This window comes from Palaemon carinicauda, chromosome 20 (genome assembly GCF_036898095.1).
Source record: "Palaemon carinicauda isolate YSFRI2023 chromosome 20, ASM3689809v2, whole genome shotgun sequence".
Taxonomy (NCBI): domain Eukaryota; kingdom Metazoa; phylum Arthropoda; class Malacostraca; order Decapoda; family Palaemonidae; genus Palaemon; species Palaemon carinicauda.
The window spans coordinates 12,613,145-12,628,146 of NC_090744.1; the positions used below are offsets into that span (position 1 = coordinate 12,613,145).

At 39.9% G+C, this 15,002-nt stretch overlaps 1 protein-coding gene across 1 annotated transcript; it reads left to right on the plus strand.

Annotated features, from left to right (window-relative positions):
* Nucleotides 1-388: 388 nt before the first annotated feature.
* Nucleotides 389-10,145, plus strand: LOC137659652 (uncharacterized). Its single transcript, XM_068394483.1, has 5 exons — nucleotides 389-443; nucleotides 7,746-7,934; nucleotides 8,089-8,358; nucleotides 9,780-9,935; nucleotides 10,089-10,145. Exons 2-5 carry the CDS (start codon nucleotides 7,869-7,871, stop codon nucleotides 10,143-10,145), a joined length of 549 nt encoding a protein of 182 aa, XP_068250584.1. The 5' UTR covers nucleotides 389-443; nucleotides 7,746-7,868.
* Nucleotides 10,146-15,002: the final 4,857 nt, after the last annotated feature.

The window sequence follows — 15,002 nt, forward strand, 5'->3', positions numbered from 1 at the left end:
AGGTTTAGAATTTTTTTTATATAGTCTACATTTTATATTTATATATATCAGAGCCTCTATTCTAATATATCTCACAGTTATATATTATTTCTATATGTATACAGCATAAAATTTGTATATTACAGTCAAATTACAGTTTAATCTTAGAAAATAAAATTTTTTAGAAAATGTTGTAATATAGTCTACATTTTATATTTCTATATGTCAGAGCCTCTATTCTAATATATCTTACAGATATATATTATTTCTATATGTATACAGCATAAAATTTGTATATTACAGTCAAATTACAGTTTAATCTTAGAAAATAAAAAGTTTCTTTATTTAGAAAATCCAAAATCCTGCTCGAAATCTTGAAGAAGAAGAAGACTTTGTTTACATTTTACAATCGTAAACAAATAGTAACTTTGTGTCTGGTGGTCTGTGATTTATCTTGTTTTAAGGTAAATTATTAATAATTTTAACGCCATTTCTTATCTTATATATCAGCAGGATAACTGTGAGCAATCTGGGAGTATAATTTGTTGAATATAATTTGTAAATATGAGTTAAAAGTGTCTAAAGACGCCAGTTTAAATTGTCGATTGGAAACATAGAGGAAAATGCTGGTTAAGCCAGTCGTAATTTAACGATAAATTCTTATTATTACGTATAAAATATCTTATGTAAATACTATTTTAGATCATTATAAACAATATTTCTCCCATTAGAATATATTTTATAAGAAATAAGGAAGCTTAAGCCTTTGTAGAATGACGGACAAAGCCTTTACGTACATTTGCGGAACGGAAATCTTACTTCAATTAAATTTACCATGTCCTAGGATGTATGTACCCGTGTTTTTCGTGCTATAAATCCCCCCTCCCGTATTTAATCGAACGTATATACGGTTAGATTGCTCTCCCGAATGAACACCAATGTAATCACTTAATGGTCTTCTGGTAAAAGTATAGAATAATACAATAAACAGTTTTGGTGAAGTTTTACTGTATTACAGATTCTCATTTCGAACAGAAAATATGTTTTCCTGTAGTAAATAACGTGATTTGACCGAATTTCAACCGCAAACCAACAGAACAACCAATTCGACTAACTTTAAGTAGCCGAACTGGTTGCTGTTATTATGGATGAAATGAAGGTCAAATTTGGTCAAATCACGTTATTTACTACAGGAAAACATATTTTCTGTTCAAATGTTTAAATATAATGTCTTTTAGTATATATATTTTGTTAAAATGTTTAGATATAATGACTTGTTAAAATTCCGTGTCACTTCACTCACGTATGTACTGCGAACGATAACATTAGCAACGTTATCAATGATACACAGCGTTACCAACGTTATGGTGGCATTGCTAACATTAGCAACGCTACGATAATATTATCATGTGTATTTTAAAGAATGTTTCTGTATACCCTTCACACAATATATAAAAAGGTACAAAAAGGGTACAGAACCTAACAAACCCACCTAACCTAACCTAGAAGTTCCCAGGTCACAAACCCAATATAATGTCGTTTGTTATATATATCATTTGTTCCATAACTGAAATACAAACCACTCTGTTTAAGATCAGATCAGATCAGATTCAGGTTGAGGCTTTGCCTTTTCAACGGCGCCTCTATGTCTTTTAGTTTTGTGTGTTCCTTATTTTCACTAGTTTTTCTCTTTTCATCCGCATTTGTTGTAGTACTCTTTTCTTATTTTCAATATTTTCTTCACAAAAAAGGAATTTTCCAACTGTTTGTGCACTATCTTCTTCGTATGGTTGTTGGAGCTCAATTGCTTTTTATTCTTATATCACTAAACTGTGGGCAATATAACATGAAGTGGTTAGCATTTTCTTCTACATCACAGAATACACAGTTTATATTTCCATCTTGGTGTCTGTTTTTTATATTCAAGCCCAGTGAGTTTGTCCTTGCTCTGAATAATAAAATTGACGAAAATGTGTTGTCATACACTTCCTCCTCCTTGATTTCACTTTTCCAGTTTTTATACAAAATTAGACTCTCCTTGTACTCCATTTCACTCTTCCATTTGCTTGTGTCCCATTCTTTTGTTCTCTTCTTTATGTCCTCTTTCGTACATCTCTTGACTTCTATCATCGCCAACCCACATTCCTCAGCATACTTCTTCACATGCATCCACCACTTCCTCTCTTTTTCTTCCATATCATTGGCTATTGCTGATAGTAAGTCCTTTTCTCCCTTATAAATGCTATTAAGGTACCTCAGCTTTCCATCTATTACCCTTGTTTTCATAGCAGATGCTCCTAAATCCCCTCTCAAGGCTACAATTGCTGTATTCTTTACACCCCCTAACATCCTTCTATACACTCCATTCTCTATTCTTTGCAACTTTTCTATTTCCGTTTCCGTTAAGTTAATTAAGTTTGTTCCATATAATATAGAAGGTAGTGCTACACTTTTCCAGTATGCTTTCCCTATCATTATCTTATTACAACTTTTTCTATGTAAGATTAGCTAGCTTTTGCGCCTTAACTATCATTTCACTTTTCTGTGTTTTGAACATATTCCTACTATCATCTACCTTGATACCTAGGTATTTAATATTGCTTACTACTCTTATTCCCTCTATATTATCTGGTTTCTCCTACATATTATATATAAGTACGCTACTTTTGTCTGAACCACACTGCTTTCCTATATCTATCACTTTCCTTATGTTCAATTCAGCATCCTCTATATTCTCAGCAAGCACTAGGACATCATCAGCAAAAAATAATACTACTAGCTTTATAATATAATTTTTAAAACCATTACCTTCCTTTTCTACTTGTTTTATAATCTGATAAGTAATTAATTTGAATAATGTTGTAGAGCCAGTACAGCCTTGCTTTATTCCACTACTCACTTAGGTTAGGGAAAGGTCGTTACAATGCGTCGTCCGCTGAAGCCACGGCCAAGTTAATCGGTCGTAAAATTTCCTCCAAGCATTGTTTCCTGCCTGACTATAATAACACCCGTTGGGCGGCGCGCTGATTGGCTATCAGCTGGTGGCGCAAGCTTGAACAGTTATCAATGTGAGGACTTATGTTTTCGCTAATTCCAACAATGTAATTTTTAACCTCTTATTAAGATTGTTATTTCATTGTGACACGTGCTGAAATTATGTCGAATACTAATTTGTTATATATACAACCAAAGGTTAGGTTAGCCAACATCTAGTTAAAGATATTTTGGTAGATAAAGCCAGTGTCAAACAAACCAACTGAACTAACCCTTTCGTTGGCCGCATGATTTCAAATTTTTAATACCCCCCCCCCACATGACCCGAGATTGACCTGGAGTCGACCTTTTCCAACTCTAACCGCCGTAATGGATAGACGTGTTGCGCATAGTTACTCTTTGAGCGATGTTGTTGAGTTTATCACTCATATTGATCAAATTGATTCGTTGAAGAAAATAAGGTATTTACACCTACGGGACTTTACTCGAGTTGCCCCAAATTTTTTCATTATTTATTTTGAAAAGGGCTCTTAGGTGATTTTAGGGGTCCATGTGAGAAGTGTAAGATTGGTGGCGCAAGAACCCGAGGATTTTGGTTTTAGCGACATCGAATATTAACCCTTTCGCCCCCAAAGGTCGTACCGGTACATTCTTGCAAAACACTGTTATTTACATGTTTTTGATAACTTTATGAGAAACTTAAGGCATTTTCCAAAAGAATGAGGCCAACCTGACCTCTCTATGACAAAAATTAAGGCTGTTAGAGCAATTTAAAAAAAATATATAGCAAAATGTGCTCAAAATTTAACCTTTTGGTGGGGGTAAAACGGTTAAGGTAAACCTGAGTAACTTTTTTACTATGACAATGTGGTTAAGATATAATTTTGGGTGCTGCCCATACCTTTTTTTTTGTGTAGGAGAGAGACTTACGAAGTGGGTCCGGGGGCTTGCTCCCGAGTAGGGGTAGTGACCTGGGAACTACTAGGTTGGGTTAGGTTGGGTTTGTGGGATTCGTATGTTAGCGACAGTGGTTGGGGGGTCGCAGGGGGCGTTAGCCCCCCGGTTAGGTCACGAGGAAGGTAAGGATATGGCTTGTAGGCCAGGTTAGGAGGGGAATTTTGGGTTAGTTGTCCATTTTTCTCGCACATTTCCGACATCCATGACCAGAGTGGTCCTAGTATGTAGTTGTTGGGACAAGCATTTACAAAACTAGTGACTTTAACATTATTTCATTCCGTGATTATTCCCGTGAAAAAGAGTCGATTTCGGACTATTTTTTACTCGATTTTCGGCCGGTCCAAGGGCTGTCCCCATAAATTACAAAGGGTCTGACATGGCTAGGTGGTGTTCTCTGCAAGCAGGGGTTTCCTGTCCATTGTTATACAAAGGCTCCAGTGTATGGTATGCGGAACTAACCAATTATTCACGTATAGTCAGTCCTCTGTCATTGTTGGGGCTTTGGTAACATAGACCTTTGCGAAGAGCGAAAAATCACGTAATATTTAGCTCCAGGATGAGTCTACACATAAACCGCTAAAATAGCTGACCACTGTCTATGCTCGGTCGACTAACACCGTGAAGTAACTGTAATACATTGTTTTCACATGGTTTTTATCATGGTATTTTAGTTCATATCAATTTGTTTATTACAATGCATGGACACTACTTTACTGTTAAGGCAAGATGACTCAATTCGTACAAGGCAAGACAACTCGATGCCTAAGCGGCATTCCTACAAAGCAAGATGACTTAACTCCTAAGCGGCTTTCCTACAAGTCTCAATGACTCGATGCTTATACTGCTTTCCTACATGACAAGACAACTCAACGTTTAAGCGGCTTTCCTACAAAGCACAACGACTCAACACCTACGTGGCTTTCCTACAAGGCAAGACAAATCAACGCCTAAGCAGCATTCCTACAAGGCAAGATGACTCGACGCCTAAGCGTCTTTCCTACAAGGCAAGACGACTCGACGCCTAAGCGGCTTTCCAACTTGGCAAGACGACTCGACGCCTAAGCGGCTTTCCAACTTGGCAAGACGACTCGACGCCTAAGCGGCTTTCCAACTTGGCAAGAGGACTCGACGCCTAAGCGGCTTTCCAACTTGGCAAGACGACTTGACGCCTAAGCGGCTTTCCAACTTGGCAAGACGACTCGACGCCTAAGCGGCTTTCCAACTTGGCAAGACGACTCAATGCCTAAGCGGCTTTCCTAGAAGCCAAGGCAACTCAACGCCTAAGAGGCTTTCCTAGAAGCCAAGGCAACTCAACGCCTAAGAGGCTTTCCTAGAAGCCAAGGCATCTCAACGCCTAAGAGGCTTTCCTAGAAGCCAAGGCAACTCAACGCCTAAGAGGCTTTCCTAGAAGCCAAGGCAACTCAACGCCTAAGAGGCTTTCCTAGAAGACAAGGCAACTCAACGCCTAAGCAGCTTTATTACAAGGCAAGAAAACTTGATGCCTAAGCGGCTTCTATAAGGCAAGGCAACTCAACGCTAAGCGGCTTTTCTGTAGGGCAAGACAAGTCAACGCCTAGGCGGTTATTCTACAAGGCAAGATGATGTAACGCCTAATAGTCTTTGCTACAAGGCACAACGGCTCAACGCCTGTGTGGCTTTTCTTCAAGGCAAGATGACTCGACGCTTAAGGAGCTTTCCTACATAGCAAGATGACTCAATGCCTTAGCGGCTTTACTACAAGGCGAGACGACTCAACGCCCAAGTCTTCGCCACGACACCCTACATATAAGTAACAAGAAAACCCTTGTTTTTATGTAACAATACCCACCGATAGTGCAATAAAGACAGTACAGTATTACTGTAATGTATGTACTGTAATATCACTACAGTACAGCTTGATTAGCAAAGGTGGGACAGCACATCTCATAAGTGGTTAGTGTCTACGGCAGGTTGACTCACAACCCTACCATGGCATGTATCTAAGTACAGTATGGTATTTTGTATACACTACAGTAATTAACCAAAACAAATTAATAGAATATATGGGCATATGTATCGTAACCTCAACTTTAACATAAGGTATCATGCGGTGCTCGATCAAGGCCCCCATGAATCTAATTGTGAAATACAAAGATGTATCTTAATTTTGGAGCTTATGATGGAAAGTGGTCCTAGTAGTGTTTTTGACTTTTAAGATGAGCAACAAAAGCCATTTATACATACAGTATAGTTGGCAGTGTGTTAAAGATTTGTTTTCCAAAGTAGAGACAATAAAAGTGGGTCATATCGGTGATTGACGATAACTTCAATGAAGGTCAAATAACCATCACCAACAGCAACATTGTTAATGAATGTTCTAATTCAAGAACTATATAACCTTTTAAACAGTAGTGTACCAGTTTTGCCCCCTTTAAAGGTTAACAGCCCCCTTGCCAAATGGGACCGCTCTTCTACAAAAGACCTCTAATTTGACCTGACAGAATGTGCCTACCTCATCTGATCTGGTGTTGGATGCCCTCCCTACCTAACCTAACTTAACTCGGAGCACTGTAAATTAGATAATGTAACATTCCTTAACCCTTTTACCCCCAAAGGACGTACTGGTACGTTTCACAAAAGCCACCCCTTTACCCCCATGGACGTACCGGTACGTCCATGCAAAAAAATGCTTTAAAAATTTATTTTTTCATATTTTTTATATTTTTTTTTAGAAAAATTCAGGCATTTTCCAAGAGAATGAGATCAACCTGACCTCTCTATGACAAAAATTAAGGCTGTTAGAGCAATTTAAAGAAAATATGCTGCAAAATGTGCTGGGGAAAAAATAACCCCTTGGGGGTTAAGGGTTGGAAATTTCCAAAGAGCTTGGGGGTAAAAGGGTTAATCTTGAACTATTTGCATATTTGTATCTCCCAGCTCGGATCCTGCGGAGTTTTCGACCAGGCACGGTGAACCTAACCTACTATATAGTGCCCTAAATCTTAACTTTTTTATCAGTATCCATAAAGGACAAATTCATCTTTACCCTGAGACTAGTTTCCCCCTGAGGTCTCCTGTTACTGATATCCAAAGGTAGGGCATTGTAAGGGGTTGCCTTTTTTATGTTGAAATCCATATGAAAACCCTAATTTCCAATTTAGAATAACTCATGTAGATATAGTTTATAGAAAGGATGTCCAGTATATATGGTATTTTTGACACTTAAAAGGGTAAAAATGAAGTGTTGTTAGGTCAACTCGACAGAGATGTCACATAGAGCATTCACAGTAGGTTTTTTGGTCTCACATAACGTAAGGGGAATTATTAGAGACGATGATAGAACATGGAAAACGTTTAGCGGGATGCACCAGAAATGTTTTGAAACAAAATTGAGTTATAAATTTCAAAGTCCCATACAGTATTCCATTGTTTTCTGATAGTTTTTTTATGCAAATAATGAACTTAATAATGCAGTGATGTTCAATGGAAAATGGATTTTGACAAAGGAAAAATCTATTTCTGGGGAGATACCTGTGACGCCCGGTGAAAAGGGACCTTACCCAAGATCTCCGGCTCGTTCCGGCGCTCTTGCACGCACTAGCCTACATGTTAGCTGTACAGTAATTACCCAGAGGCTCCAGCACATATATACTTTTTGCTCCGGCGCACTACGGAGTAGTTTAAATCTCACCAGTTTAGTAATTACAATGGGGCTCCGGCCCCTTTTTTAGTACGAACCTTACATGCACACCATATTCCTCCCAAACTCTCTATAATTTTCATGTTATTTTAGAGTCTCCGGGAGCGTCTTAATTTATTTAACCTTTTTGTTACAGAAAGTCCGTTGTGCCGTCAAGGGTTGCTCCGCCTCCTTTACGGATCCGATAGGCCACGATGTCTGCCGATCCCACGCCCACTGTGCGATCTCCTTCATCTGTGAACCGGGCCAGGCCCCCTACATGGTCTGGTTCCCGGAGGCTTGCACCTTGTGCTACGATCTCTCAACGGTCTTGCTTAATGATGATGTAAGATTTCTCTATTTCTACTGTTTCTTCTATGATTATAATATTGAATTTCAATTCAGTGTTCTATTATCAAATTTTGAGATGTATCTTACTGTTTTATATTTGGAAATACGTTAATTTTTTCCTTAGTTCTAATGTATTTTACCACTTCCAGGCTGATGAGGATGCTCTCCGGGCCGCCAAATCCAGCCTCCGGCCCTGGGTGTCAGGGTTTGGAAGAAACGCCCCCACCGGCTGCCCTTATCTCCTTGATGGTGACATGGCCTCCCATCTTTTTCCAGGCTCCTCCTCAGCGGCGGTACCTTCAGCCCTAGCCGCTCCCATGATTGAAGCTATCAGGGCGGCTATCCCTCTGGAGGAAGATGACCAGCTCTCAGGAGACGTCTCCGCCCTGGATATCAACGTCGAACCAATGGACGAGCAGGTTAGTGGTGTTGAGTTGGCAGATCCCTTTCTCTCACCTACTCCTTCCTCTTCCTCATCTTTCCTCGGCTTTGATATACTTTTGTACCATACAATAAATGGGCAGTAGTCCCCAATTTCATGTTTAAAGTCCAAGGGTTGTCATAGAAAGAAATCCTCTGCGGTTGGCTGAAATATTCGAGTATGTTACTAGATAATATATACTCTATATCTGTTTATAAATATACTGTAAAAGTAACTTGTACCTTATGTTTAATTTAAGAATAAGAAGGAAAAAACCCTGCGTTGTGGCCTAAATATTAACCCTTTCACCCCCAGGCTATTTGGAAATTTCCAACCCTTAACCCCCAGGGGGTTATTTTTTCCCCAGCACATTTTGCAGTATATTTTTTTTAAATTGCGCTAACAGCCTTAATTTTTGTCATAGAGAGGTCAGGTTGGTCTCATTCTCTTGGAAAATGCCTGAATTTTCTCAAAAAATTATCAAAAATATGAAAAAAAAAATTTTTATAGCATTTTTTTGCAAGGACGTACCGGTACGTCCATGGGGTTAAAGGGATGGCTTTTGTGAAACGTACCAGTACGTCCTTTGGGGGTAAAAGGGTTAAATGAAATAGGATAATTAATTTATTTTGGCCAAGAATGATGTCACATATACAAACAAAAAACTTGTTTGTTGTCCTTGCTTTGTCATATTATATATACAGTGAAATGTAAAATTCACAAGTATAGTAAGTTGTATTTGTATAAAGTAATGCACAGTACTTGCCTGCTAATTTATTTCTATTTTGACCCATATTTCCATGTTGAAAATTACCGGTTACAGTGAAGCTTCCATTTCTTTTTTCCGTAAATAAATTTGATTTGGTATATGGAGGCAGTATATTGCAAAGCATATTAGAAAGTTAAGCTTGCAATCAAAAATGAAATTTAGAAATAATATTCCATGCTGGTACTGTATTAAGTTCGCCAATGTGTAACTTTTTAAGTTTGATTTACCAATCTGATTCTTTCAAAGCTTAAATAGGATTGAAAGCATATGACTAAATACTGAAAATTACGGGTTATAATTTAGATTCCTCTGTTTTGTATCTAACAAGTTTGATTTGGTATATGATTACAATATAATGTAAGTCATATCAGCAAGTTATCAGTGCATCTTTAATGCACAGCTTGAAAGAAACTTGAAGATTAGAAATAGATTTCCTTGCTAGTACTCTTTGAAGATCACCAGTGCTTTAACTTTTTCATTATGACTTTCCAGTTTGATTCTTTGAAAGAGTAAAATATTTTTATCATATACATTTTGCCGTGATCTGTAGCTCTGTCTTGGAAGGGGATTGAAAGCACATCATGAGATGATTGGTGAACATTCCAACGTTTGCTTGTAAATTTGTTTAATGCCTTTTATTTGATTTCCAGGAAGATGCCCCAGAATACGATGATTCCGACGAAGAAATTCCATCTGGAGATGCTCTCTTTCCAATGGTTGCCATCCAAGGTATGGAGTCGGGCGAGGAAGAGAACGGAGTCGAAGAAGACAACTCTTCCATCGGATCAAACGGACCCGATATCGAAGTACGTTGACTGCGTGGCTGATTGAATATTGAAGAATGTCTTGTGTCTTGATTTTGGATGATTCATAATAATTATCTTGCTGTTCAGAAGTTTAACTCAGTACCAGTCATCGACATACAGTATTTTTATAAATTCTTCTCTTGTTTTTTTCAGGATGCCCTTAGTAAAGCAGACCTAACAGTAAATGAATCAGATGTAAGTAATAGATAATTTATGAGAAGTAATTCTTGATTTTAATAGTTTTACAGTACTTGGTGATAACATAAGTAGGTATGAATATGTGATTGGTAGGTCCTGATGAAGGTTTACGGGGTTTTGGTAAGTATTGGTATTGTGCTTGGATTTGTAGCAAAAACCCCTCTGCCATTCCGTATTGAATGAAGCATTGGGGGTTGACTGAGAGGATATGCTTTTGTGTCTCGTGAGGGCTCTGCAGTGTTACCTGAGGGGGACTTGACATCTCAGTTAGAACCAAAAAGGAGGTGTCGAAGAACACTCTTTGTGCATTCGGGAAATGATTAATAGAGCATGTGCCTCGACCATTGAGGGGTCGAGGTACCGACTCTGACGAGAGCTCACAAAATCCGGGGTATCGGTCTCACTCTGGGTAAAAATCTAGCAGTCCTCCAGGTGATGAAGCCAGAAGCTTGGGACAAATTTGTTCTTTACCCTATGGAGGCCGCTGAAGTAGTTGTGTATCCTAACTGACACAATAGAAAACATCTTGTCTTTGGTAATGTGTCGATGTAAGTCTGGATGAAAGGTAAAATAACTGGTGCTTCTGTTGCTTCCTTCCTTGCCATCTACTGCGGGTGAAGAGATTATACCTTTGCAGGCTTGATATGACATTGAAGCTGGTAAGCTACACTTCTGATCTCCATTGTTGTTAGACCAGATCTGTAAGAAGTATCGTGAAATGAATACCAAACCAATTGGTCATTATGCACCTGGTATTTCCTCCCTAACTATATCTTCCCTTCGGCTCAGAAGGATTCCTTGATTACTGAGTACCAGGTACATAACCAAGTAGAAGCTAAGCCTTTTCATTCCCATGATGGGCTTCTAGGGAGTTGCTGGAGTCAACTCCCTGGCTCGTGTAGGGAACCAAGAGATTGGTATATATCAGGGAAGAGAAAAGCCAATCAGTTTGGTTCCAGCGGGACCTTCTCCCGCCAATAAGCGAGTCTCTCTATTTTAAAGAACAAAAGGTTTGTATGCTAGTAGGAACCAATAAAAAATCATTAACTTCTATTTTTCCTAGCTCTACAAACCTGCGCCCTTTAAAGTTGAACTTTCCACTTCAAACACCCCTATCAGAGTGAAGTCTGATGGGAAGATGGGTGTGTCTAATCACCTATGCTATCTCGTTAATGAATTTAATGGCCGTTCCAATACGGCTGAAAATATTCCCCATTTTAAAGGACTAGATTGTAGCTAGGAAAAATACAAATTACTTTTAAGAATATTTTTATTTACATATTCACACTTGTTTACAGAGGCAATAATAGTAATATTCACATTTATTGAGAACATTACTAAGTTTTTTCATCGTTATATCTTAAGAATTATTGGTAATAATCTGTATTCAAATATTTGATTGTTATAGTTTTGGTTTTTCATATCTTTTGAATATGGTCTTCCCATGTGTCAGAGGCAATAATGATGTCATCTAAATATACAAATACTTTTTCCAAGTCCCTTAAAATTAAAGACATTACTCTTTGGAAGGTGGCAGGTGAGTTGGCTAATCCGAATGGCATTACGTTATAACTAAATAATCCAAATGGAGTGATAAATGAAGAAATTTCCTTTGCTGTTTCTGTTAATTTAATTTGGTAAGAACCCTTCAACAAATCTATTTGGGTTAAGTAGGTCGAATTACTTACTTAGTCAATGATATCTTGTATTCTTGGTAGAGGATACGAATCTTTAATTGTTAAATTATTATTTTCAATATTAAACTTACCCGATAATCATGTAGCTGTCAACTCTGTTGCCCGACAGAATTCTATGGAGGGATACGCCAGCTATCACAATACTAGAAGGGGGTGTTCTTACCAGCGCCACCTGTGGCCAGGTACTCAAGTACTTCTTGTTGACACCTCCTCAATTATTCCTCTGTCGTGCTTCCGGCAAGACGTTCTGGGATACGCTTATGTTCTTGGAGTATTTTCACGACTTTGGTGAAGTATTTCTCTTTGATTTCGGCTGTCGCTTTACTGGAAACTTCTATTTTAGCTTAGTTAGCTTTTGGAATTAATTTGATTAATTTTGGTGACGAAGAGAGTATGAACTCTCGTTCACCTTTCAATGGCCGACCCTTCCCTTAGACGGAAGTGTTGGTGTCTAAGAGAGTATAGACTCTCTTTCTTAATTTTGCTTAACAAAAGTTATAGATTTATTTTATATCTCTCCGCCTCTTATAGGCCTCTTCGATTAACTTCCTTTTATTATAAACTTATTAAAATTAATTTTTATATTTGTTTATATTCGACCTTCCTAATAGTAGGCGGTCTTTTCTTGGTACCGTAGTTAATTATCGTGAGCCCGTCATTTCGGTTTTACCTGTTAACATATTATGCTATTTTAAGGTCTTTGAAAGAATTTCTTTGATAGTCTCGTACTTTTTCAAAGTTGAACTAACGTTTTGTTTGTCTCGGCAGTTGTTGACGTTCAGAATGTTTCAACTTGCACTCTATCGTTACGATAGAGAAAGAATGTTCACGGTTTTACATTGCAGTAAGAGTAACCGTGTCTAGCGTTTTGTTCATTCTTTCTTAACTTAATGGTTTTGATCCTAATAAGGAACTTTTCTTTTTGGGAAATATTTCAGTTTTTTCCTTTAACAATAATATGTTTTAACGATATATATGATTGGGCTCTTCTCTCAGGTTCTAAGTCAAGAGAGAGAGAGAGAGAGAGATAGAGACGGAGGGAGAAAGAGGATAAACGTTTCCCTCAAGCCTGCCAGGCGTACGAGTAACGTCGTTATCGTTTTGCTCTTATCCCTAGTCTCTTTAGGGGAAGAAACTAAACGTTTCTAGAGTGATCTAGTGTTTAGTCTCTTTCCAGCCACTGAATTTTCTTTCATTAGATTTTTCTGTTACATTGTAATTCTGTTTTCGCAATTACTAACTTTTGAGAAGGATAGAATTGCGTGTTTCAGGTACAAACCACTTAAAGTTTCGAGTTCAGTGAAATAAGTGCAAACAGAAATCAAAGTGATAAGTGATTAGTGCAAAGTATGTCAGTGTTATGCGTGAGGGTACTTTTGTGCGCGCCAGTCGTCCTCCCAGTCCGGGACCTCTTGCAAGCTCCCAAGCCCAGGGGAGAAGCAATGTCGAAGGGCAAAAGGGTTCGGCAGGCCTTGATCGGCGCACAGAAGTATCCTCGGTGGTTGTGGGCGTGTCTTACCGAGACCGTCACTCCCACCCGCAGACGATTGAGCCCTTATTTTGCTCGTCTGCGGAAGAGATTTAGAGGAGAAAATAAAGGCAGAGTTACGCTGGTCTCAGGTCTCAAGACCTCTTAAACGTAAAGTCCAGACCTATGCCAGACGTACGAAGTAAAGTTCAACAACCCGGATGCAGTCATTGGGTTAGCTCTGACTCTCCTCAGTCATCAGTTTGTCGGGCTGAGAGTGCGCCTACACTCCCCCCCCCCTATGCTCGCTCCGCCTGATCGCAGTTCCACCTGCCAGGCGTACGATGTTGTGGACTCTACTACAGTCCATGCAAGCACAGCTTTCGGACCTGATGCGTGAGTGTCGTGCTGAGAGTGTTGCACCTCCTCCTCCTCCTGCACCGGTGGTGCACCAACCGCCTGCACCCGTTCAGCCTGTGCTGCACCCGCCTGCACCGGTGGTGCACCAACCGGCTGCACCCGTTCAGCCTGTGCTGCACCCGCCTGCACTCGCTGCACCCAGTCGCAACACCATCTGCCAGGCGTACGATGTTGTGGACTCTACTACAGTCCATGCAAGCACAGCTTTCGGACCTGTTACGTGAGTGTCGGGCTGAGAGTGTTGCACCTCCACCTGCACCCTTTCAGCCTGTGCTCAACCCGCCTGCACTCGCTGCACCCAGTCGCAGCACCATCTGCCAGGCGTACGATGTTGTGGACTCTACTACAGTCCATGCAAGCACAGCTTTCGGACCTGTTGTGTGAGTGTCGGGCTGAGAGTGTTGCACCTCCCCTGCACCCGTTCAGCCTGTGCTCAACCCGCCTGCACTCGCTGCACCCAGTCGCAGCACCATCTGCCAGGCGTACGATGTTGAACCTCTTTCTGTGTTCGCTGTTCCCAGTGTTGTTCAGCCTCAGCCTTCTTTAAGGTAACCTTCGGTTTGGGATCAGGAGGATTACCCCACTCTTCCTCCTCCTCCCCTGGCTGCTCCACCGGTGGTGCAACTCTCGGTGGAGGTACAACCTCTTCCACCTGTGAGTCAGTCTCCTCAGCTGCTGCACCGAGCTCAACCCGTGCACCCTGATCCTGCGCCTCAGACACCTCTGCTTGCGGGAACTTTACCTTGTTCTGCGCAACCTCGGTCTCTTCACGCTCCACTCATACCACAGGAACAGGAACTTTCTGCACCTTCCACTGTTGTTGTTCCAGCTCGTTCTGACTCTGCTGTTCAGCATACCTTACCTCCATTTTCAAACCATGGCAAAAATATGAATCATGAGTTATGAATGTAAGGTAAACATTATGTTGATTTTTTAAACCCCATGCAAGCATGCATAAAGCACTCTAGCACTGGTCATGGAATTTCTGAGGAATGTTAAACGCCATGCACACGCTCTGCTTTCCTTACAGCAGGCTCTGCTTACAGCAGGCTCTGCTTACTACATGCTCAGCATTCAGCATGCTCTGCATTCAGCATGCTCTGCATACAACACATGCTCTACATACAGCATGCTCTGCATACAGCATACTCTGCATTCATCATGCTCTGCATACCTTACCGCATGCTTCTCAACATATCTTGGGTTGTTGCCAACTCACTAGACTGTCAAGCAGTTTCATAACGTTGCCTTCTAGTCTGCTGCTTTTGCACCAGTGAACCCTCA

Coding starts and splice junctions, on each gene's coding strand:
- LOC137659652 (XM_068394483.1), top strand. CDS start 7,869: ATGGTCTGGTTCCCGGAGGCTTGCACCTTGTGCTACGATCTCTCAACG. Junction 7,935..8,088: donor CGGTCTTGCTTAATGATGAT/GTAAGATTTCTC, acceptor TACCACTTCCAG/GCTGATGAGGATGCTCTCCG. Junction 9,936..10,088: donor CAAACGGACCCGATATCGAA/GTACGTTGACTG, acceptor TGTTTTTTTCAG/GATGCCCTTAGTAAAGCAGA.